At 49.3% G+C, this 24,336-nt stretch overlaps 1 protein-coding gene across 1 annotated transcript in view; it reads right to left on the bottom strand.

The window, feature by feature from the left end:
* The window catches only part of FGD1 (FYVE, RhoGEF and PH domain containing 1), a 40,567-nt gene that overhangs the window by 2,509 nt on the left and 13,722 nt on the right, over window positions 1-24,336 (bottom strand). Inside the window, exons 2-16 of the mRNA XM_021699697.1 lie at window positions 20,687-20,860; window positions 20,205-20,382; window positions 19,641-20,079; window positions 18,244-18,333; window positions 17,395-17,543; window positions 15,867-16,023; window positions 15,623-15,761; window positions 6,514-6,572; window positions 6,230-6,376; window positions 5,570-5,662; window positions 5,324-5,403; window positions 1,814-1,844; window positions 1,201-1,302; window positions 720-845; window positions 382-543 (exon numbers count right to left, since the gene is read on the bottom strand). Coding sequence (XP_021555372.1) covers window positions 382-543; window positions 720-845; window positions 1,201-1,302; window positions 1,814-1,844; window positions 5,324-5,403; window positions 5,570-5,662; window positions 6,230-6,376; window positions 6,514-6,572; window positions 15,623-15,761; window positions 15,867-16,023; window positions 17,395-17,543; window positions 18,244-18,333; window positions 19,641-20,079; window positions 20,205-20,382; window positions 20,687-20,860 — 2,126 coding nt within the window. The remainder of the gene's footprint in view (window positions 1-381; window positions 544-719; window positions 846-1,200; window positions 1,303-1,813; window positions 1,845-5,323; window positions 5,404-5,569; window positions 5,663-6,229; window positions 6,377-6,513; window positions 6,573-15,622; window positions 15,762-15,866; window positions 16,024-17,394; window positions 17,544-18,243; window positions 18,334-19,640; window positions 20,080-20,204; window positions 20,383-20,686; window positions 20,861-24,336) is intronic.

The raw sequence follows: 24,336 nt of genomic DNA, 5'->3' as shown, positions 1-24,336 counted from the left end.
TTCTTCAGTGCACATATCCTACTTTGTAATAAGAAAAGATAATTTGTTAATTGAGAAAACATCCTAGCTCTGCCATTCGCTGGCTGTGTAATTTGGGCAAATAACTCCCTGGGCCTCAGTTTCCTCATTTGTAACCCAGGGATAGTAATAGCATGGATAGTTTAGTTACTGTGAGGATTAAACGTCTAAAGCACTTAAATAAAAATCGGTCTTTCATTGACTCTTGCACTCATTTTACTCACTCCGAGCCTGGGTCACTTGCTCAGTGGATGCACATGGCACCCTAGCATTTCAGAGATGCCCTGGCGTCAGTCACACCGGCTGGGTGGCTGGGGCCCCTGTGGTCAGCGTGGGAGCGTTAGTCAGGGACCTGGCTCTTACCTCCAGGATAGACCTCCGGCGCTGGGGTGTATGCTGGCTGCAGGCCGGGCTGCTCCCGGGCACCCCATGCAAGGCCACGTAGCAGTCCGTGCACACACGGTTGGAGCGGTTGTTGTCATAGATGAGGCGGGCCCGGAACTCGGAGCACTTCCCACAAACCACCTGGGGTGGCAAGTGGGCAAAAACAGCCTGGTTCCTGCAGGTCTTTCCCTTCAGTGGACCAACTCCCACAGTGGCCTCATGGCCTCCCGCGCTTGGAGGGTAACCCGCTGAGAAGTGGGCCTCTGGGCTGCCAGCCTGTCCCCTCCCTAGCTCTGCCCCTGCCTGCCAAAACTCACATGCCCGCAGGCCTTGCAGTGGTGCCTGCGTTTGGTGATGGAATTGAAGGGCTCCTGGCAGCGCATGCACATGGTGACTTCCTTTTCTCGGATGGGTGTAGGTGCCCGCTTCCCAAGATCCACGTTCTGGAGAGAGGGCCAGGTCCCAGGTCAGAGATAGCTACTCCCCAGCCCAGTGCAGCCAGCCCCTGCCCTCTGCCCCAAGGCTTGGCTCATCATTGGGAGGCAGCACATACGTTCAGAAGACCTGCCTTTGAGTCCTTGCTCTGTCCCTACCTCACTGTCATTTTTACTTCCTGGGCCTCAGTTTCCCCCATGATTTCTCTGCGGCCATACCAAAAGAAGACTGTGCTTCCGAGGTCATGCACTGCCTCTCTGGTCTTTACTCTCTGGGAAGGGGCAAGGATCATTTCAAAGTAAAGTGGGGACTTGGAAACCTGGAAGGGGTCCCAGGGCAGGGGGAGAGGGTGGGGACTCTTACTGGAGAGTTAGGGGGTGTGTCTTCATCTTCCCTGTTTGTTGAGTTCAACAGTTTGAAGGTCTCCAGCGTCTGTTCATGCTTCAGGAGAGTGGAGTTGATGGCCTATAAAGGAGGTTGTAAGAAATAAGAGGTCAGATCACCTCACAACGCACCCACTTCCACCCTCACCTCACCTTCCTGTGACTTAGCCTGGAGTCGGAAAAGTTGGCTTCTAGGCCAAACTCTGCCCCTTGCTATGCATACGATCTTGAGCAAGCCCAATCCCAAATCCAGTTCTCAGTTCTTAAATTTGTGAAATGGTGGAGGGGGATCAGTGGTTGAAAAAACTCAGGTCTTCCTGGCCACTCTCTGGGCTTAAGGTTTTACAGGATTTAACTCACTGGGGTTACACCCTCAGCGGAACCAGCTTTCTAAGGGGAGAATTTGTGAGTTTCTGTTTAACTCCTGGACCTCGGCTTGCTTCTCTGTAAAACGGGGATGGTAAAGTTTGTTGGAAAGCAGGTGTCCAGGCCCATTCTGGTCTGATATGAGTTTTAGGGGAGAGTCCACCAACCCCAAGGAGACCTGTTAATACTCCTCCAGCCCCCTACCACAAAGCCTTCTTGGATGTTACCTGGACCCAGTCTTTCTTCTCCTCCTCAGTCCTTGGGGAAGGGGGGGGGGGGCGGAAAGAAAAATGTTGGGTTAGGCAGGCCAACCAAAAGCAACGGTAATGGTAACGAGTAGGTATTTTGGAGTCAGACAGACCAGGGTTTTGACCCTCTGGTCCTTAACTTACTGTGTGACGTTAGGCAAGTCATGTAGCCTGTCTGAGTTTATTTACTCAATAGTTACTAATACTTTCCAGACCCTGTGCTAGGAACCTGGGGCTTAGAGAGGACCCTACCCTCAAGGAGCTCATGGTCTAGGAGGGGAGATAGACAGGGACAATACAGGGGGATCAGCACTGTGACAGAGGGAAAATAGGGCTGAGAAGCCCTGAAGAAGAGACTTGCCCCAGCCTGGAATTTGGGTGGGGCTGTTAAGGAAGGTTTCTTCAAGGAGGTGCTGGGCCTCAGGTAGAGGGCTATGGGTGAGGTGTGTGTAAAAGTATGGAACATACAAGAACCATAAATAGTTCCCTGTTGTCGGAATGGCAAATTTGAGAAAGGGGGGCAGTTTGTTTTCCTTTAGTCCATTTTCTTCTCCATTTTACATGGAGAGAATTATCAGTCTGGGTTGTTCTGAGCAGTAACTGAAGTGGTATGTAAAGTGCCCAGCACAATCCTTGGTCCACTAGGTGCTCAGTCAATGCGAATTACGTCTTCCTTTTGCCTTCCTTTCCCACCTCTCCTTGTCTGCCCCGTAGTCTCCAAGGCCTCTATGCTGGGATAACTCCATAAACCTCTCACTAGGAAGAGGACCCAGTTTCTTGGCTGACTCCTGCCTGGCCTCCTTCTAATCCCCTTCCACATCTACCCACCAGACATCAAAAGTATTTTTCTAATATGAAAATCTGACTACATCCTTAGAACCACTTCATGAAAAATTAAGGATAGGAGTTAATATTTAGGTTTGCAATGCTATTTATTATGAAAAATTGGAAGCAGCCTAAGTGTCCAACAACAAGGAATCAGATAAAGAAAAAGAAATGATGGTACATCATTACTGTCAGACAACAAAAATGGTATAGAAAGCTGCTTATAATATGTTAAGTGAAATATAGTATGTTAAGTGGTATAGAAAGCTCTTTATGTTAAGTGAAAACATATAAAATACACATAGCATTCCATTTTTGTTGAAAAACATGTGACATGAGTGTTTATATTTGTCAAAACTTACTGATGGTACACACTTAAGACCTGTGCATTTCACTGTGTGAAAATTTGGCCTCAAGAAAAGGAGAGGACATTAAATACTGATCTCTAGTTAATAATATGCACACCAAACTCTTTAGGGATGAGGTGTAGTGATGTCTGTAACTTCATTTGAAATACATGTTAAAAAACCAGATGGATTGGTGGATGGATAAAAGGATAGATTTGTGATAAAGTAAATATAGCGCAATGTTAACACTTGTAGAATCTGTATGGTGGGATTACAGTTGTTCGCTGTATAATTCTTAAACCTTTCTGTATTTTGAAATATTTTCATAATAAAATATAGAAAGAAAACGCGTGTGTGTGTATACACATACACACATATATGCAAATAGAGGAAAGGCCTGGGGTGAAGTATCATGTCTTTAATTTACTTTAAAATGGTTCAGCCAAAGATATATATGGCAAAATGTCAATAGTTGTTGACTCCTAAGTCAGTGGTTCTAAACCCTGGTGCACACACTAAAACCACCAAGGGAGCTTTGAAAACTCCTCATGTTCAGGCTATGCCCGAGACAAATTCAATCAGTCTTTGGGGGTGGGTTTCAGACATTGGTATTTTTTAAAAGATTTTATTTTTAAGTAATCTCTACACCCAACATGGGGCTCGAACCTCTAACCCCGAGATCAAGAGTCGCATGCTTTAACTGACTGAGCCAGCCAGGTGCCCCTCAGACATAACTATTTTTTAAAAGCTCCCCAGCTGATTCCTGTGTTGCCAAGGTTGAGCACCAGTTGTCCAAATGGTAGGTATATGGGTGTTTGTTCTATTTCTACTTTTCTGGATATTTGAAATTTTTCGTTAAAAAATTTTTTTAAAGGGCAGTACAAGCAATTGCAAGGTAAGCCCTCCATGCCTTTCCTCTGCCACTAGGAGGAAACCGTACACTGCTTAGTGCTCCTTTCTGGCTCCATTGTCTCAGCAGCCCCCTCCCTCCCATCCTCCTAGCAGAAGACCTGAGTCATGTGACTTGTCACTCAGGTTCTACTGAGCCCTCTCCTGGATGTGCCCAACGTTGGCTTTGTTCTTGCTTCCTGGCTGCAGGCCTCGGGGATGCTCTCTGGTCTCCCAGAGCTTCAAAGGTAACTCATCTCTCTTTTCTGCCTCCATGCAGTCCCAGCAATGAGGGTTCTGATTCTCATTTTTCACTTCCTTGCAGCCTGTCAGAAACAGATCATCTACCCATATGCATCCATGCCCTGGCCCTGACCCTGACCTCGATTCCCTATCAATCACTTGGGCCCTCAGAAGGCAGCATGAGCTTGATTTCCAGCTCTGCTCCTTTCTAGCTATAGGATCTTGGGCAAGGTACATAACTCTTCTGTGCCTCAGTTTGCTCATATGTGAAATGGGATTGATGGTAACAGTAGCTACTTCAAGGGTTGTTTTAAGGATTCAACTAGTCAGTTTAAACTTAAATTGTTTAAGTTAAAATTAACTTAAAACAGTGCCTAACATAAGAGCAAGTCTTCACTAAATGTGAGCTACTATTATCCAAGTAGAGGATGGATATGAAAGCCCCTTTGTAAAATGGCTAGACATTATTTTAAAATGTTATTATTTTAAAAAGTTTTATTATAAAACATTTCAAGCATACAAAAAAGCAGACAGGATAGCACAAATTCATTAAATGTATGCCTATTATATAGATGCAAATTTAAAAAATATTTTGCTGTATTTACTTCATATATATGCATATATTCACATATAGTCATATAGGTACGTATATATGTGTGCGTATATGTATATATGTGTGTATTTTTTTGGTTGATAAGTCATTTAAAAATAAATTACAGATATCATGATACTAAATCTTCAGCATGCTTCACGAAAAAACAAGGCCATTCTCCTGTATAAACATTATACCATTATCACACCTGAAAAAGTTAGCAGTAATTACCCAACAGCTATTGTTCAGTTCATATTTAGATTTTCCCTATTGTCTTGCAAATGTCTTTTAGGGTTTTGCTCTAATTAGGCTCCTATCGTGGACCAAGCATTGCATTTGGTTGTTATTTCTCTTAAATTTCTGAATCTTCAATAAACCGTGTTGTTATTCTTCCTGTTTGGATTAATATCTCATTCTTCCCTCTCTTCTAACAAAACCCGCCAGAAGAGCAAGCCTGCATCTTTGGGAAAAGGTGCCCATCTTTTCTCTGGAAGGATCTCTTTCTTGGGGAGGTAGCCTGGCACTAGGCCTAGAATGCCTCATAACTGAAGGAAAAGAGGGGGCTGGAGGGAAGGTATAGGTAAGGGCAAGTACCTAGCCTGGAGCTCCAGGGAGCGCTGCTTTCCTGACACCAGGAAGGTCCGAGGCAGATTGAGGTTGGAGCTTTCCTTTAGCTGAATGGAGGGAGAAAGAGGCTTTGTGAGGACTACTAAGCTCCACGGGGCCCTTACCCTCTGCACACATGCACACAGAGACTTGGGGTCAAAGTCAGAACAACTTTATTCCTCCCAGCACCAAGGCCCCACTCCAGGTCCCCATCTCCCACCTCCTGGTGCTCACCTCCATGCCATCTACATCAATGCGTGCCCGCACGCTAAACTTCTGGCCAAGGAGCCGCAGCCTGGGCACGCAGTAAAGGAGGCGGTCGTTGAACTAGGAAGGAAAAGTTTGGGGATGTATGTGTGGAAGGCCCAGGAGAGGTGTGGCCCAGCTCCCTACCCTTATGGGACTCCTGAAGCTTTACTGTTGGGGAATCAAGGCAATAGATGGAGAACGCACAGCCCAGATTGGGCACAAGGGTCACAAGGAAAGAGCCTAGGCATGAGAGTCACCCCCTAGTTGGCTGACCTTGGGCAAGTCACTTCTAAGTCTTAGTTACATCACCTCTGAAGTAGAGAAAAAAAATTCCTAGTGTAGGTAGTGAAAATACAATGAATCAATAGAGGAAAGAATGGGACGCCTGGGTGGCTCAGTCGGTTAAGCATCTGCCTTCAGCTCGGGTCGTGATCCCGGGGTCCTGGGATCGAGTCCCGCATCGGGCTCCCTGCTCCGTGGGGAGCCTGCTTCTCCCTCTGCCTCTGCCTCTCTCTCTCTATCTCTCATGAATAAATAGATAAAATCTTTAAAAAAAAAAAAAAATAGAGGAAAGAATGGCCAGCAGGAGGTACAGTCTTGAGTGAGTACCAAGTCAATGTGTGCAACCCCACGCCTGGCACTTACTAGTATGAGGTATCGGTCTTGAGTGGTCCCATTCTTTGCTGACAGCTTAAGGATATGGCCTTCTTTTATGAGCTCTTTGGTGGGGCTGACAATGTCTTCCTCACCCCCTAGCAGCTCGTATACCTTCAGCAGCTTGTGCATTCGCTCCTGGCAGGAGACAGTAAGCAGAGGGCAGGGCTGAGGTGCTGGCCTCCCCTGACGTGTCCACATGTCACAAGTCCCCCAGGACAAAGACACCACAGGTGGGTGGCCGAGGAAGGGCAGGGGCTGGAAGGGCCACTCACCATTTTGCGGATGGCAGCGTTAGAGTGCTCTGCTGCTGTGGCTATCAGCTCCAGAGACTCTGTGGGCAGAGTGGGAGGTCAAGTGGGGGACCAGCAGAGGAGAGGCTCTGAGGGCTTCTTTGCTCCCTGAGTACCTCCTCCTGGCCTGACTACACCCGCCCCGTCCCGGAAAGCACCAGCCTCAAAGATGTCCATAGCAACATCACTTAAAATCAGAAACTATCTCAATTAATCCCACAACAGCAGAATCACAGTACATGGAATAACTGGCAGTGAATAAAATGCAAGCTTAACAGGATTATTATTACCATTACAAATAGCAAAAATAATAATTACATCGGTAACTAGAAACAAACATACCCATGTTTAACAAGTTGTCTCTGAATGGTGGGACTATGGGTGCTTTTTATTGTGTTCTTTAGATTTTTCTGTATTTTCCATATTTTTGATGAAGAGCATGTATTACTTTTATAATCAGAAAAAAAGCCATATAAGGAAACAAAGAGGGGCGCCTGGGTGGCTCAGTCGGTTAAGCATCTGCCTTCGGCTCAGGTCATGATCCCAGGGTCCTGGGATGGAGCCCCGCATCGGGCTCCCTGCTCAGCGGGGAGTCTGCTTCTCCCTCTGTCTCCCCCGCCACCCCCGCTCATGCTCTTTCTCTCCCTCTCCCCCCTCTCTCTCCCTCTCTGTCTCGTGTGCATTCTCTCTCTCTCAAATAAATAAATAAAATCTTAAGAAAAAGAAACAAAGAGATGAGCCTATTCTTTGTCTCAATAATACTGATTATAGGAATCTATACTAAGAAAATATATGTTCTAATCAACAAAACCAATAACTCCCTAGCCAGACTCATTGAAAAAAGGGGGGAAAGGACTCAAATAAATAAAGTCACAAATGAGAGAGGAGAAATAACAACCAACACCACAGAAATACAAACAACTGTAAGAGAATATTGTGAAAAACTATATGCCAGCAAATTGGACAGCCTAGAAGAAATGGATAAGTTCCTAGAAACATATAGCCTAATAAAACTGAAGCAGGAAGAAATAGAAAATATGAACAGACTGATTATTACCAAGGAAATTGAGTCAGTAATCAAAAAACTCCCAATAAACAAAAGTGCAGGACCCAGATGGCTTCATAGGCGATTTCTACCAAACATTTAAAGAAGACTTAATATCTATTCTTCTCGGGACACCTGGCTGGCTCAGTCGGTTAAGAGTCTGCCTTCAGCTCAGGTCACGATCCCAGGATCCTGGGATCGAGCCCCGCATCAGGCTCCCTGCTCAGGCGGGAGTCTGCTTCTCCCTCTGCCTCTGCTGCTCCCCCCCCCCCCCCGCTTGTACTCTCTCGCTCTCGCTCTCTCTGACAAATAAATAAATAAAATCTTAAAAAAAAAAAAAGAAAAGAAAAATTATGTTTCTAGAAAAAAATACCTATTCTTCTCAAACTATTCCAAAAAAATTGAAGGGGAAGGAAAACTTCCAAAGTCATTCTATGAGGCCAGCATTACCTTGATTCCAAGACCAGATAAAGACACTACAAGAAAAGAGAACTATAGGCCAATATCCCTGGTGAACATACATGAAAAATCCTCAACAAAATACTAGCAAACTGTATTCAAAAATACATTAAAAGAATCATCCACCACAGTCAAGTGGGATTTATTCCTGGGCTGCAAGGGTGGATCAATATTCGCAAATCAATCAACGTGATACATCACATCAACAGGAGACAGGACAAAATTCATATGATCATCTCAATAGACGCAGAAGAAACATTTGACAAAGTACAACATCCATTCTTGATAAAAACCCACAACAAAGTAGGTTTAGAAGGAACATACCTCAACATCATAAAGGCCATCTATGGAAAACCCACAAGGAACATCATACTCAATGAGGGAAAACTGAGAGATTTTCCACTAAGATCAGGAATAAGACAAGGATGTCCACTCTCCTCACTTCTATTCAACATAGCACTGGAAGTCCTAGCCACAGTAATCAGACAACAAAAAGAAATAAAAGGCACCCAAATTGGTAAGGAAGAAGTAAAATGTTCACTATTTGCAGATGACATGATACCCTATAGAGAAAACCCTAAAGACTCCACCAAAAAACTACTAGAACTGATATATGAATTCAGTAAAGTCACAGGATACAAAATCAATGTACAGAAATCCGTTGCATTTCTACATACTAATAACGAAGAAGCAGAAAGAGAAATTAAGAAAACAATCCCATTTAAATTGCACAGTACCTAGGAATAACCTTAACCAAAGAGGTGAAAGACCTGTACTCTGAAAACTTTAAAACACTGATGAAAGAAACTGAATATGACACAAAGAAAAAAAAAATGGAAAGACATTCTATGCTCATGAGTTGGAAGATAAGATATTGGTAAAATGTCTGTACTACCCAAAGCAATCTACACATTTAATGCAATCCCTATCAAAACAACAACAGCGGGGCGCCTAGGTGGCTCAGTCGTTAAGCATCTGCCTTCGGCTCAGGTCATGGTCCCAGGGTCCTGGGATCGAGCCCCGCATCGGGCTCCCTGCTCAGCGGGAAGCCTGCTTCTCCCTCTCCCACTCCCCCTGCTTGTGTTCCCTCTCTCGCTGTGTCTCTCTCTGTGAAATAAATAAATAAAAAACAAACAAACAAACAAAACAACAACAGCATTTTCCACAGAACTAGAACAAATAATCCTAAAATTTGTATGGAACCACAAAAGACCCTGAATAGCCAAAGCAAATTGAAAAAGAAAAACAAAACAGAGGTATCACAGTTCCAGACTAGAGGGAAGAGGGGTGGGGAATGAGTTAAGTAGGTGATGGGGATTAAGGAGTGCACTTGTCTTGATGAGAACCGGGTGATGTGTAAAATTGTCACTGTATTGTACACCTGAAACTAATATAACACTGTATGTTAACTATACTGGAATTAAAATAAAAACTTAGGGGTGCCTGGGGGGCTCGGTTGGTTAAGTGTCTGCCTTCGGCTCGGGTCATGATCCCAGGGTCCTGGGATCGAGCCCCGCATCGGGCTCTCCGCTCAGCGGAGGGCCTGTTCCTCCCTCTCCCTCTGCCTGTGGCTCTCCCTGCTTGTGCTCTCTCTGTCAAATAAAGAAAGAAAATCTTTAAAAAAATAAAAATAAAATAAAAACTTAATAAATAAAAAAGAGAAAATACACGTTCTATGTACAAACACACTTTCATTGCAGTGGTGTTTACAACAGTGTCAACCGGAAACAAAAATGTCCAACTGTAGGGGCGCCTGGGTGGCTCAGTCGGTTAAGCAACTGACTCTTGATTTTGGCTCAGGTCATGATCTCGGGGTCATGAGATCAAGCCCTGTGTCAGGCTCCATGCTCAGCCAGAAGTCTGCTTGGGATTCTCTCTCTCCCTCTCCCCCCACTGCACACGCACTCTCTCTCTCTCTCGCCAAAAAAAATATTTAACTGACCCCCTGTAGGGGGTCAGTTAAATAAATTCATGGGCATTCATATAACAGAAGACTGAACATCCTTTACAAGTGATGCTTATGTAGAGTTTTTCATAATTTGTGAAATGCTCAGGATATTTTAAGAAAAGGATACCAACTTGTGTACACTGAGTGATCTCAATTTCGCAAATATATATGTATAAAAACACTGGGAAGAAAATATGTCAAAATGTTTATTGTGCTTATTCTCTGGGGGCTTGTATCACAGGTGATCTTTTTCCCTACCTCTTTGGTCTTTTCTGTAATTTCCATATTTCAGGTATAGTGACCAGGTATCATCAGGGGAAAAAAAAAATCTTGAAGTAAGTCCCTACATATCCCCACACTAGAAAATCCTGCCCACACTTGAGGCCCTGCTACAGATGTACTGCATCCCACTCTTGTCTGTATGATGCCAAATTTTCCCACTGGAAAATCTGCCTGTGATGGAGGAGTACAGGTGCTTCTCAAGAGGGTCCATATGCCTGGCAAACCAAGTCTTGCTTTTCTAGGAGGCTCTGCCTCCATGACCAAGTCTTGGTACTCAAGATCTGTAGCCCCTGTCTCAGCTCAGGCCTTTCAGGAGTCTCTAATCTTCAACCCCTCTTCCACTCTAGCTGCCAGAGGGATCTTTCTCACATATAGCTTGCTGTCACTCTTCTGCTTAAATCTGTCAATAGCTCCCCTGTATCCGCAGGGGAAAAGACCCAGCCCTTTAGCCTGTCATCGAAAGCCCTTGGAGATCTGGCTTCTGCTGACCTCTCCAACTTTCTCCACTTGTACCTCCCTAAACATGTCCTGTCTTGCTTTATCTGGCTAACTGCCACTCAGTCTTCTGGATTCAGCTTACCTCCTCTAGTAAACCTGCCCTGAGTTCCCAGGCTGGGCCGAGACCCTGTCTCGGTTCCCACATTCCTCTGCGCTCCCCTCTGTCCCACCAGCCACACTGTGTATTCATCATGTATTGACAAATCTGCATCCCTCAGTAGACTGGGAACTCCCTAGGATGGGGCCAAAGTCCCCCCACCCTCTCCAGGGCTCCCCATCAGATGCTCTGCATAAATTAGCTCCTTTCAATCCTCACAACAACTCTGTAAGATAGGTGTGATTTGTGCCCTGTTTGTCCAAAATGAGGGAACAGACTCAGGGAGAAGAGGTGGTGGCCTTAGGTTGTCTACCTGGAAAGTGGCCGAGTTGCCATCAGAGCTGGAACTGCTCGGCCATCTGCCTTTTCTCCTAGCTGTTCTGTATCTCCCCCACCCCAGGGCAGGGGGCATGTTGGGTGGTAGAGGTAGGAGGTAACCAGGGAAGGGACAGGAAGAAGACTCTGGTAAGCTGTGGGCATACACACTCAGGCCAGGGCAGGTCACTGGGCTCAGACTAGAGTCTTTCCTATCAGGAACTCTGTCTGGAGATGCCTTGTGTGGAGTACAAACTGGTATTTCCAGGGGTCCAGTGTGTGTAGGCTCTGTCTGGGATGTCAGGCTAGGATTTCATTTGGGGGTGTGGACTAGGGAGTGCAGTTTGGGGAACTGAGTGTAGGGGCTTGGTCTGGAAGCTCTGGTGGGGCTTTGGCAGCCTGGGTTTGTAGTTCAGTCTTGGGCTCAGGGTATGCAGTTCAGACAGTAGTTCCCTCTAGCCTGGTTTGAGGAGCCCAGTCTACAGTCCAGGTTCCAGAGTTCAGTCTAGGAAGTAGAGAGTGGGGGGAGTGGGCGCCTGGGTGGCTCAGTCGGTTAAGCGTCTGTCTTCGGCTCAGGTCATGATCCCAGGGTCCTGGGACTGCATCCCGCATCAGGCTCCCTGCTCAGTGAGGAGTCTGTTTCTCCCTCTCCCTCTCCCCCCTCCCCCGCTTGTGTGCTCTCTCTCTCATGCTCTCTCACTCTCTCGAATAAGTAAATAAAATATTTTTTAAAAAAAGAAAGTGGGGGGAGTGAGTCTAGGGAACCAGAGATGTGATTCAGTGGGGCTCAGACCCTGAGGCACTTTCTGGGGATTTTAGTCTGAGGGGTAAAACATTGGGCGGTCAGTTTAAGATCTTGGGCTGGGTAGCTTAGTGAGCATATCTTGGACTGGCTCTCATTCAGAGATTCTCATTCTGAGTGGCTCAGAAAACCGGACTGGAAAATTCTTTCTTGGGTGGTGGTGGTGGGGGGGGTGTTCATCTTTGGGCTTAGCATGGGGAGCTCAGTTGGGCAAGCTCAAGCCCTGAGGCTGAATCTGGGGACTCAGATAGGGTTGAGATTGGTACAAAATAGGAACCCAAGTTAGGTAAACTCAATCTACTTTTATGGGCATTCAGTATGGAAGGCATCAGTCAGGGCATTAAGTAATAAAAACTGCTAACATTTATTGGACCTTTGCCATGCGCTAGGCACTGTGCTAATAGCTTTACCTGGATTATCTCATTTATCCTGAGAACAACTCTATGAGGGAGGTATCCTTATCATCCCCCTTCTACACACGAGAAAACTGAGCCCAAGCAGCTTGCCCAGGGACACATAGTTGGTAAAAGGGACTCTATCTGGTGCCCAGTTTAGGAATATTATACTGGCAACTCACTTTGGGGGTTCAGTACAGGGAGCTCATTTGGGGAATTTCAGTTTGGAAATGTCATGCTAGAGATCCAGTGTGGAAATAAAATTGAAAGAACTCAGTCCTGAAAGCTCACTGTGGATATGTGATTCTGTAGAATCCATGGGCTCTGAGTGGAGAAATAAGCCAGGAGGCTTCTTCTGGGGATCCCAGTTGGAGGGTTATAAAATGTGGAGACTCAGTGTGGCAGTGAGGTGTCCTTCTTGGGTCTCAAGATGGAGCCCAATCTGGAGACCTCATTCTGCAGGACTCAGCCTGGGAATCTCAATCTGTGAATCCAAGACTGGGATGTAGAAAATTGCGGTGGGGGGGGGCACTGTTTGTGGGGAGTCAGTCTGGGAGTCAGGACTGGGAAGATCAGACTTGGAGGATCAGACTTAATTTGGGAGAAAATCTAGGGCATTAGTCCCAGGGTGCAGTGAAGGGGATGGAAAACAGGGATCTTCAGTCTGGGGGATTGGGGTTAGCAAGAACACAATCTGGAGTCTCTGTTTGGAGCTCAGATCAGGCAGCTTAATCTCAGGGTTCCCTCTGGGGTTCACACTGGAGTACTGTAGAAATCAGTCTGAGGCCTCAGTGGTCTCAGTCTGTGGCATGGATCGGTCCCCTGACAAAAGAGTCAATCTTTGGGGCTAGGATAGATGTCTCAATCTGAGGGACAGTAAATGGGGGATGAATCTGGGGTGCTAAGTTTGGCAATACCTGTTTATAGAATGGTGGCCATGGAGATCAGACCAGGAAGTTCTTTGGGGGAATCTCCCTGTGGGACTTCAGGCTGAGGGCTCAGATTGGGAACCTGCTCTCCGAGCTCAGGGTGGGGAGAACATTCTGGAAGCCCAGATCTTAGTTTGGGGAAACCAAGTGTGGGAGGTCCTATAACTGGGACCTCATACTGGATTCAGCCTGAGGGCTCAGGTTGGAGATGTCAGCCCATGGAACTATTCCCAGGGAATCAGTTTGGAAGGCTGTTTCTCAAGGTTTAGGTTAATGTAGCTCATCCTGGCACTTCAGTGGGGGCTCTCATTTGGGGAGAGGATTGAGGCCCTTAGTCTGCAGATGTCTGTTTGTAGAGTTTAGCTGTCAAACGTTCTAGGGTTCTCGCTCTTTCTAGAGGTCCAGGCATGGTAGCAAAGTGTCCCATGTGGTAGGGTGGCGGGGCCTCAGTTTGGGGAGTAGACACAGCAGTGGACACAACTGTCTGCTCCTGATTCTTGTGGTTTCCAGCATCCCACATTTTCCTAACTTTCCTCCTCCCTGTAGGGCTGCTCCTTCTTAAGTCCTTTGCTGATTCAACCTCCCTCAGCTTTGTCGTTGGTCCCCATTTCTTCTCCATTTACATTCACTCTCTTGGTGACTGGGGCCAGCCTCACAGCTCTGAATACTGTCTGTGAGCCGGTGACATCCAAATCTCTCTCCCTGGGATTGTAGACTCATCTAACTGCCTACCTGGCAGCTCACTTTGAACATGTCCAAAATCAACCTCCTAAGCTCATCTCAAGAACCATCACCACTAGCCAAAAATCTGCAAGTAATTCTTGACTCTTTCTCCCAAGTCTCACACCCACTCCATCCTGGTTCTTTCAGTGCTGCTTCCAAATATAATATATCCTGAATCTAACCATTTCTCTCTACTTCCACTGCTACTACCCTCATCTAAGCCAACTTTTCTCACTTAGATTATTGCAAAGGCTTCTTACTGGTAGTAATCCCGATCCAAATCTTCCCTTGGCTACCCACTGCACTCAGAAAAAAAATCCATCTCCTTATCCAGGCCTTTAAAGTCTTGCTCCTCTCTCCAACCCTACTTCTACCATTCTACCCTCACTTACCATGCTCAGGTCACACTGGCCCTCTTGTTGGTCCGGAGATATGCAAGCTGCCGCCTCCTCCCCCCTAGGAACTCTGCACCTGCTGTTGCCTCTGGGGAATATGTTCCTCCCCAGTCGGCATGTGGCTCCCTTCTTCATGTCATTCAGGTCTGACTCAAATATCTTCTATTCAGAGAGGCCACCCAACCTCAAGTAAGCCCCCCAGTCCCTGTCATATCACCCTCTTATTCTCTGAATTACACGTAGCACCTATCCAATGTTCTCCTGTGTATTTATTACTTCTCTTTATTATCTGCTGTCTGTCTTGTTCACTTCCATATCCCCTGTGCCTACAACAATGCACAGAATAAGGTGCTCAGTAAATAGCTGCTATATTAATGAAGGAACGAATGGAAATAACACTCTGGGGGGAGAAAGTTGGGGAGACTCTAGGGAAGCACTCTTAGAGGCGTGAACCTGGGGGTGGGGTGGGTCTCATACTGGAGGAATCAGAATGAAATACTTTCCTAGTGGTTCAGTGTGTGAAGACTCAGTCTGAGGAGACGGTATCTCAGCCTAGAGATCCAAATCTTGGAGGCAGAAAATTTGGGGTCCAGTCTGGGGTGCTCAGTTCTGAAAAGGTGATTCTGTAGGGCTCTGATCAGACTTGGGAGGTTCTTTATGAGGTTCATTTTAGGTAGCGGCTGGCGACACAGGGTGGAGCTCTAAACGTGGATGATGTAAAGTCAGGGTCTTGATGAGACACCTCTCCTTGTAGGGAGCTCAGCTGTGGAGATTCAGTAAAGAGGGCTTGGCCTGAGGGGTCAGTCTGGGCTCTTGGCCTGGTGGCTCAGTCCCTGGGGGTTCAGGCTCAGTTTCATTTTGGACTTGGGACAACTTCATTTGAGGATGAGTCTAGGGGTGAGCTTTGGGGTCTTGGCCTAGAAAACAGATGGCTCCCTCTAGGGGATCATTCTGGTATACTCTTCCAACTCTGGGATTCCAGTTGGGGACTTCAGACTGGGAGACCCCTGACTGCTCTGTCTGGGTACTCAGGCAGAGACTCAACCCGGAGGTACATCCTGGGGTCTTACTCTAGAGCCTCAATGTGGGCCTTTCAGTTTGGAGATCCTCTTCTGGGATCTCATTATGTTGCAATGGAAGGCTGACCCTGTGAGTTAAGTCTTGGGGGCTGGGGTGGGGCAGGGCCCGGATGTGTGCACTCACTTTGGGCGTCCTTGCTGTCCGGGGAGCCGTGGGGCAGCTTTAACAGATAGTCCTTGAGAAGCAGCTCATAGCGGGGAATGCGCTGCACGGGTTCCAGCATGTGGTGCTGCAACGTCAGGTTGCCACAGGCTTCCTCCTTCTGTGACGGGCAGAAGCAGAGGGGCTCAGGTCCGGCCACAGACCCCTCACTGGGTCCCTGCAGACCTCTCCTCCCCAGTCTGTCCTATCCAGCTTCGCTGCTTACCTGCACCTCATGGATGATTACTTTAAACTGGGTGGAGCGCTCTGTCCAGGTGTTGACCAGCTCCACGGCCCGGTCGAAGTTCTTCACGTACTCGCCGTACATCTTGAGGAAGGGTGCCAGCTTCTGCAGGATGTCTCCGATGCGTGGGTAGCGGTCCCTGGGGTGGAAGCGGGGGCTGGCACGGTCCTGCTGAGCCTTGTCCCCCAGAACTCTCCCAGGGTTCTTCCTAGGTCTCTAGTCCCAGGGAAGCTACTCTCATCGCATTCCTGGAAATCTACTCGTCAGCCAGTTCTGCTCCTCTGGAATTGCTGCTCATGTTATAGGCCAGTTAGGCCAAGAGGCTCAGCTTGACCTGAAACCATGGCCCGGGGTGCCACCGGCCCCGACTCTGCCTTTCTCAAGTACCAGGAATAACATGTCCTGAAATACCTGCCCAGACCTCACCGTGAGGGCCACTTCATACACTTCTTATTGATTCTGTGCCCAGCTGTATGCCGGGTGATTCCGAAGACACAAATGAGTCACACTGAGCTAAGCCCGACAGGGTCACTGTCTGATAGGGGAGACAAAGTGAACAAGCCTGGTCATACTCCTCAGGAGTCACAGTTCGCTGAGGGACACATGGCACTAGACCTGGTTTTAAGCCCTCATTGGTCACGGTCTGCTGGGGGACACACAAGAACCGGGCCAGGCCTATCCCTCAGGGGTAACAGTCAATTGGGAAGATGCAGGAACTGGCTTCATGCCAGCCCTCAGTGGTGACAGTCTAGGGAGGGAGACACACTTTATCCTGTGGGTGTGGGGAGCATGGAGATGATTTTCAAGCAGGAAGTAATGCAGTCTGATTGTTCAGAAAGACCATTATGGCAGGTGGTGTAGACTCCAAAGGATGGATGGGAAAAGGAGAGCCTGGCGGCTGGGAGATTGCCTGTAAACCCTGCCCTTCTACCTCAGGACTCAGCTCAGGAATCAGCTCCTCCTTGAATCCTTCTCTAACCCCAGCCTAGGTTTGGTCCATTCGTCTGGATTCCTACAGCCTCCCGTTCTCAGCTCTATCATAGGTCTGATAAAAAAACACAACAGCTCACATTGAGCACTTATTATATGCAGGATACTGTTCTAAGCTCTCGACATGTGTCAATTCATTTATCCTTCAAACAACCCTCCAAGGTAGGCTATTATTATTATCCTCATTACACAGAGGAGGAAACTGAACCACAGTAATTTAAGAAACTTGCTTAATATCAAAAAGCGAGCCAACGGCAGAGCTGAAATTTGAACCCAGCCAATTTGGCTCCTAACCTCATACTCTTAAGGGCTGTGCTATTCTGTTGTAATTTTCTGAGTCCCGGTCTGCGTTTCATATTACATTGGGACGGTGTGGTGGGCAGAGCTTCGGTCTGATTCTCTTTGTGAAAGGCGCTAAGAGGAGAGGACGGGCGGGAATGACCTTGAGTGCACACTTGTGCCCTGGGCTTGGCAGGCGCGTGGACAGGAAGGCAGGCAGCCTAGATCTGGGGTCCCTCACCATTCCTCCATGCGCTTCTCTAGCTCAGGCAGCAGGAACTGCTGGTGGAAGCAATAGATGGAGCAGATGTTAGAGAAGATGCCATGGACGACGTCAGCAGGGAAGGAACTGCGGTTCCGAGCTTCTTCCAGTAGCCGGGCACAGAACACCTGTGGGGCAGGGCAGGAGTGTTGAGCCCAGCTGGGCCTGGGACTTGGCTGGGGAAGGGGCAGCTTGGAGGTGAGGGCAGTGTTTGTGGGCAGCTCTGTGGAGCTTTGGGATCAGCACTGGTCTTGAGACCGAGGAGAGAGGGAATGGAGTTAGGCTTCTATGTGGGGTTGGATTTCGGGTCATCGAGGTTAGGACTTGGAGGTAGGCATGGGAACAAGGAGAAGTCAGGAGCAGGGTCAAGGTCAGAATTAGATTCAGGGTCAGACTCATTCATTTAACACATATTTTTGAGTGCCTACTGTGTGCCAGGCACTGTTGTAATGGCTGGGATAACAGAGTGAACGAAGCAAGCAAAAATTCCTACCCATATGGATTCTAGTGGATTTGGGGGCAGGAATAGGGCCAGGATTAGAATGAGGATCAGGGTCTGGTTTACAGCTGGGGTCAATTCAGGATCTAGGTCAGAGTTGCAGTCAGGGCTGATGTACCCCCCAAAGTTAGGAATGAGGGTTGGTACAAAGATCAAGCTTGGGGTCATAATCAGAATTGACTTCAGAGACAGGACGGGGGTCAAGGTCAGAAAGGGGTCTTACCAACTCTAGATTGGTAATGGTACGGCTGGGTTCAGGCCCTATTACTTCCTCCTTGGCACCCACCTACCAGGTCCTGGGGCCCTGGGACCCCCAAGGGGCCATTCACCTGATCCAGGAGATGGAGCCTGGAAACGTAGGCCTTCTCAGTTTGCAGGAGCTCATTGGCAATATGGAACACTTTCTGCTGCACAGTCAACTGGAAAGGAGAAGAGGCAACCACTCATCCATCACCCCATACCCTAACCTTCACCCAAGCCCACAGAATTCTCAGAACAGCTCAAATGCTACTCTAAGCCCAGTGCCACCCTGGGTGAACCCTACTTCCCCATCTCTGGACTCATAAGCCTCCCAGCTTCAATCTCTGACTCCCCAGTGTATCCTAAAGGCCACTCCTCGATTCCGATGATACGCACTCTCTTACTTGGCCACTTGTGCACCCAGGCATCTGCTCTCTCTATTCATTTAGCATAGTGCAGTGGTTAATTGTGTGGGCCAGGAAGTCAGACTTCCTGGGTTCAAATCCTAGCTCTGCCATTCATTAGCTTGCATAAGTTGTGTAACTGCTCTGTATTTAAGTCTCCTCATCTGTATAAACTGATAGTAATAGGACCTAAGTCCATTGGTAGTTGAGATAATTAAATGATTTAATGTAAGTAAAACATAGCAGACTACAGATTAAGTAGTCTATAAATGTTATGTATTCACCACTCAGTTCACTGTCAGCAAAAGCTTGCCGAGTACCCGGGGTGTGAAGAAAACACCAAAGTACAAAAATGTATACGACTCATCACCTGTTGGCCCAGTTTCCAAATCACTGGACACATATTTGCTGAGTCCCTGGCCTCAGCCCCCACATTTGAGCTGGGTTCTGGTGAAGAAGGTGTTCTGGAGGCAACCTAACTTAAGTGCGAGGAAGCCTTTGAAAGCAGCCTTAGGCTGCTGGGGCACAGAAAGGGTTTCCTGCTGCCAAGGGCCTTCATGACCACAGCCTCAGGTCCTTCAGGCAGGAGGAGCTCTAGCTCTCGTGCCCCTCTGGCGGCCAGCTGCTGGGAAGTCTCTCTGGATGTGAGAGACTTTCCATTTTATAAATAAGGAAACCGAGGCTCGTGGTAGGGGAGTGGAGTCTTGCCCAGTGTCACATAGCTACCGAGTCTTGGGATTTTCCAGCTGGAGGAGGACTTTAAGGATCCCCAAGCAGGATGCACATCTTTAAGACAGAAAAACTGAGGTCCAGCTAGTGGTTCTCTGATGAGGGAAGAACAATTTTCCCAGTGGGCATTTGGGACCATGCATGGTCATTTTGGTAGTTACAGTGAAGCGGGGGGGCAGCGAGGTATGGGTTTGCTACCGATATTTAGTACCAGGGGACCAGGGAAGCCAAACATCCAAAGTGGAAACAATGCCCTGTTTTGAGAAATAACGAGCTGGGGAAGAACCAAGTGTAAGAGCCAGGCTCCTGGTTTTTCCACATGGTCCCGTCTCTTGGTGAACATGGGTCAGTACCTCCACAGATTCCTGTCTTTCCATCGGGGGCACTGGGATTTCTCTGTCCTTCTCCTCCTCCTCCTCGTCATCCTCCTCCTCCAGGTCGCTATCAACTTCCTGGGAGCCGGGCCGGTGGGGGTCAGCCAAGGCAACAGGGACACTGGCCAGGGCAGGGGGCCCGGGGCACAGGCTGTGGCTGGGGGGCCCGTCATCACTGACGAAGCAGGTCTCCTCACTGTTGGATGGCGAGCTGATGCTGTCAATGCCACTGTCCCGGTTGGGCACCTTCTCGCCATCCCGGGGCCCAGGAGCCAACAGGAACAGGCAGCGGGAGGCCTCGCCCTCGGGAAGCTGGGGCACTGGAGGCTGCGCGGGTGGCTGTGGCAACACGGCTGGCTCTGTGGGACCTGGGCTGGGGCCAGGGGCTGGCCTATCCGAGGCGACAATCACAGGCTCTCTGAGGTGGGTGGTGGACACACACGGAGGCAGGGGATGAACTCACTGAGAGTCCCGTCTTAGAGCTGTCCTTCCTGTCCCAGGCCCACCCTCACCCCCACAGGGTCCCCCGGGGACCAGACTCACCTTTCAAATTTTTCAATCAGTGAGGATACTGCTGCAGAACTGGGGCTGGCCTCCACCCTGGGGGCCAGGCCCTTGGCCACTCGGGGGTCTGCAGGCAGCGGGCGTGATGGTGGAGGGGGAATGGGCTCAGGTGGGGGGGGCATCCGGGGCATCTGCAGGTAGCTGGGCTTTGGGGGGACTGGAGAAATGCACAGGGAAGAGAGGGGAGATCCCAGTGAGCTGAGTTTGGAGGTGGCTGTCATGGTCAGGCCACAAGGCCCTCCACAAACCTCTAGTCTGCACCTTTGCCCAAGGCGGGTACAGAGCAAGCCTGAGGCAAAATGCCAGCGTGTATGCATCAGCCACAGGCCACAGCCCTCTGCCGCTAGACCGTGGTGCTTCCTAGCCTTCTAACAAGCATTCTCCTCTGCCACTGGTCAGCCTTTCCCCTCTGTCATCCCCTCTCCTGGGCCATTTCTCTGCCCCTCGCTGGAACCACTTACCTTGTGGCTTTGGGCCGGGTGTCCGCCTCAGTGGCGAAGGACGCTGGCTGGGGGTTTCAGTGGGGGGGCCTGGGTCTGAGCGAAGCCGCTGGGGACCTTCTGGATGAGGTTCAAGGCTCTGGCCAGGGTCAAGGGACAAACTTTTAACCAGGATCCGGTTTCCTTGGTGCAGCCCTGCAGAAAGGGAGAACCTGGGTGTGAAGCGATTGATGTTACCCCAAAGGGGCCAGGGGAGTTGTATGTCTTAGCAGGTTTGGGGTATTGGGTTTCCCTGAACCCCTTTCCAGGGCACACTGCCTTTCTGGGAAGCCCCTACCACAGCCCTCAGATGGGGAGCCAGGCCTGGGGCTGTGGCTGGCTGTTTTCATCAATAGACAAGAGTTCTTTGTGATCTGTGCATTGATTCCTTGTATGTCAGCAGGCATTATTAGGGCGTTTAACCAGACTGGGGGTGGATGCGAGCACCCTCCAGTTTGTGTACGTGTTTGCAGCCCTTGTTTATATGGCCACAGTGAGTATGCTGAGCCTAAGCCATTCATCCTTTTTCTTAAGGTCCTGAGGATACTTGGTCTTCCTTGTCTACAATTGTATTCAGCCGAGTGTGCTAAAAAATGACAAAATTGGATTTCACGAACAAAAGTTTTGCTCCTTAAAAACCCAGCCTCTCACTAATCTGTTACTACCCTCCTCCACTTCCACACCCACATACAACCACACACACCCAGCACGCAGAGTTCAGGTCACGGGAATGGCTTTAAAACGGCAGGCAACAAATGCAGAAAATGGGAGGCCTTTTTGCACTGTCCCTCTTCCCTCACTGTGGGCTCCCTAAGTCCACCTCTGTCTTTGGTCCTAGGGGAAGATGATGGTTGCCTTTGGGAGAGAAGATTCCATCTGGAAGACAATGAGGGGCCCTCCAGGCTGACATGTCCCAAAGGGAAGAAGTGTGGCGCTCAGGTGGGCCTGGCTTGGTCTTCACCGAGAAGTCAGTGGGGTGGGGGGACAGAGCAGAGAGGGCCAACCCTGGAGGCAGGCTGAGGAGCTAGGTGACCGTCCTGCGGGCAGAAGGAAGTCATGAAAGTCCACGGCGTAGGGAAGGACGTAGGCAAACAGGTGTGAGGACAGGAGAGTGAGTGGCGGCCAAGAGCCCCTGCCCACCCACACGTGGTGTTGGTTTTGCTGGGCCCCAGCCACACACCCTCTCACAGCCACAGGATCTGCTACCCTGTGTTACAGAGTCTCATACTGACCAGTCACAAAAGGGCCCACTCAGTTACGGAGCCACATGGTGTTATTTAGACTGTCTCAGGCAACTGCAGGGCCCCACAAATTCAAATATCCAATCAATCACATGCTATCACGCTCCTGAAAGCCTGCTCACACACAGTCACCAAGACCCACAGTCACAAACTCACGTATTATCACGCGGCCCCACGGTATCACGTACACAAGCAAACAGGCACGCACACTCACAAAGACAGCCACACGGTGGCAAGCCCATCGTTTTATGCAGTTTCATATGATAATTTCCCAACCACTTACCATCATACACACTCCTCAAAGATGGTTACACTGAGTCACAAAGACATACAGAGTCATTTATATTGCGTCTCACAATCGCAGGGCCACAGTGTGTCACACATACCGTAATACAGTGTTACGGGTTCACACACCTGCAAGTGGTTCACACAGCTATGAGGACTATAGCCATGCAGGGTCATTGTACCCTGTCAGATATGACTGCACACAATGGGATAACATCCCGAAGTCACACACCACCATGTATCCAGAAACGCAGACACACGATCACAGACGTATGGCCTCTTTTAATCCCATGTCGTACTCATGAAACAAACATGTCCAAGGTGTCCGTAGGTCTTGGGGGCTCAGGCACACTGACACACCTGACATCTGCTTACTGGTCTAAATGGTCACGGTGTCCCATGTGCCCTCCGTTGCAAAAACATACAGCTACAACACGCAGAGACACCCTGTGGGGTCGCATGGGCAAAAAAAAGGCACAGGGAATTTTAGGTCTCCCAGTCCTGGAGGGAAGGAATAGCCCAACACACAGTGTTCCAGCAGCTTCCCTGGGTCCCTGGCTGCACTCTGGCCCCAGTCCAGCCAGGCAGGCCCCAGGGGACCTGGGCTGTGGTCCGCTCCCAGCCCTGCAGGAACATGGTGCTCCAGGCCCCAGGCCGCGCCCCACTCCTCCACCCTGCAACTTTGCCTTGGGTGCAGGTTCCTCCTTCTTTTCCCACCTGAGCAGGCAGGGCCCTGACAGGGAGGGAGGACATACTCCTCTCAGTTCGGCTTACCCTGCCCTGCTCAGCACATCCTGGCCTGGTCCTGCCCTGCCTTCCCCCTGGGTGTGGGGTTGAAGAGGATGAATCACTTGGAGGGTGGCACATGACGAGACACAGTTTGAGAGACACATGGCCAGAGCAAGAGAGACACAGAGTAGCTGACAGTGTCAGAGACCCAACAGGCAAAGCCAGGCACGCCGTTGTGCAGAGACCCCCCCCGAGAGATACACACATAGATGCCAGGGTCTCAGGTGCCCCTTGTCTGCCTCCTCAGGGCTCCTTCTCGCCCTGTCTCCACACCTCAAATCAGGCAGGCCTCCCCAGTGAGCCCTCCCTACCCCGTCTGTGCAGAGCAGCTGGGGGGCCCCTGGCTGGGCTTCTCTCTCTGTCCACTCCACTGCTTGTTCTGGGGATAGGGTGACCATACCATTCTTTGTGGCCCTGCTCTGGCCTACCCTCTACTCCCTTTACACCCACCCCACCAGTGGGCCTGCTCTCCTTTCTCTCTGCCTCCTTGCGGGCAGCCCTGCAGAATGGAAGGCTGGATAAAATTCAGATATTCTGGCACACTCTGGCTTCGCAGGAGAGAAGGGCAGGGACTGTGAGCTCAGGATCTAATGAAGAGATGAAGGCCGAGAAAGGGGCAGTGACTTGCCCGAGGTCACACAGCAAGTCAATGGCAGAGCTTCAGCAGATGGGTCCTGCACTGGACTCCTTTCTGAACCCTGCCCTTCAAGGGGAAGCTGGAAAAGGGGGGAAGTAGGAGGGGCAGGGTTGTACCCCAGTGCTTCAGAAAGTTGTGAGCTGCAGTGTGGCTAGTGAGTACAATACCTTTACGCCCACCTCCAGGGAGATGACATCAGGGTTCCAGTTCAGGAGCCTAGGCCTGGCCAAGAACGGCTGAGGCTCCACTGAAGGAAGAAGGTTCAAGATCCCTCCCTCTCCTGTGTCAGTGCTCCTCATGCCTGTCCCTCTGCCTCCATTTCCTTGTCTCTGCCTATGTTTTCCCCCAGTGTCCCCCTGGTGCCCAGGTCTTGCTTCCTCCATGAGGGTAGATGGACCTCCAGCTCAGGGCATGACACTTACCTGCGCAAGAGCCTTTTATGACTTCCCACTGCCCATGGGGAAGATAGGAACTTCTCAGCTAGGCCCCCATGGCACCTCACGGTTCTGTTGAACTCTCTGGTTTCCCTAGGCTTAGCTCAGTTCCCCCAGGTATTTGAGTCCTACTCTGAGCCCAGTAGACTCACTGCTAGAAGATGTGAAATCCCATCTCTGCCCCTAGGGAGCTCCCAAGGGAGGCCTTCTCCCTTCCTGGATGCCACAGCCTTTCCCACTGCTCCA

This window comes from Neomonachus schauinslandi, chromosome X (assembly GCF_002201575.2).
Source record: "Neomonachus schauinslandi chromosome X, ASM220157v2, whole genome shotgun sequence".
In the NCBI taxonomy this organism is placed as follows: domain Eukaryota; kingdom Metazoa; phylum Chordata; class Mammalia; order Carnivora; family Phocidae; genus Neomonachus; species Neomonachus schauinslandi.
Note: the sequence above shows the minus strand (reverse complement) of the source record. Positions and strands in the feature narration are given on the sequence as shown.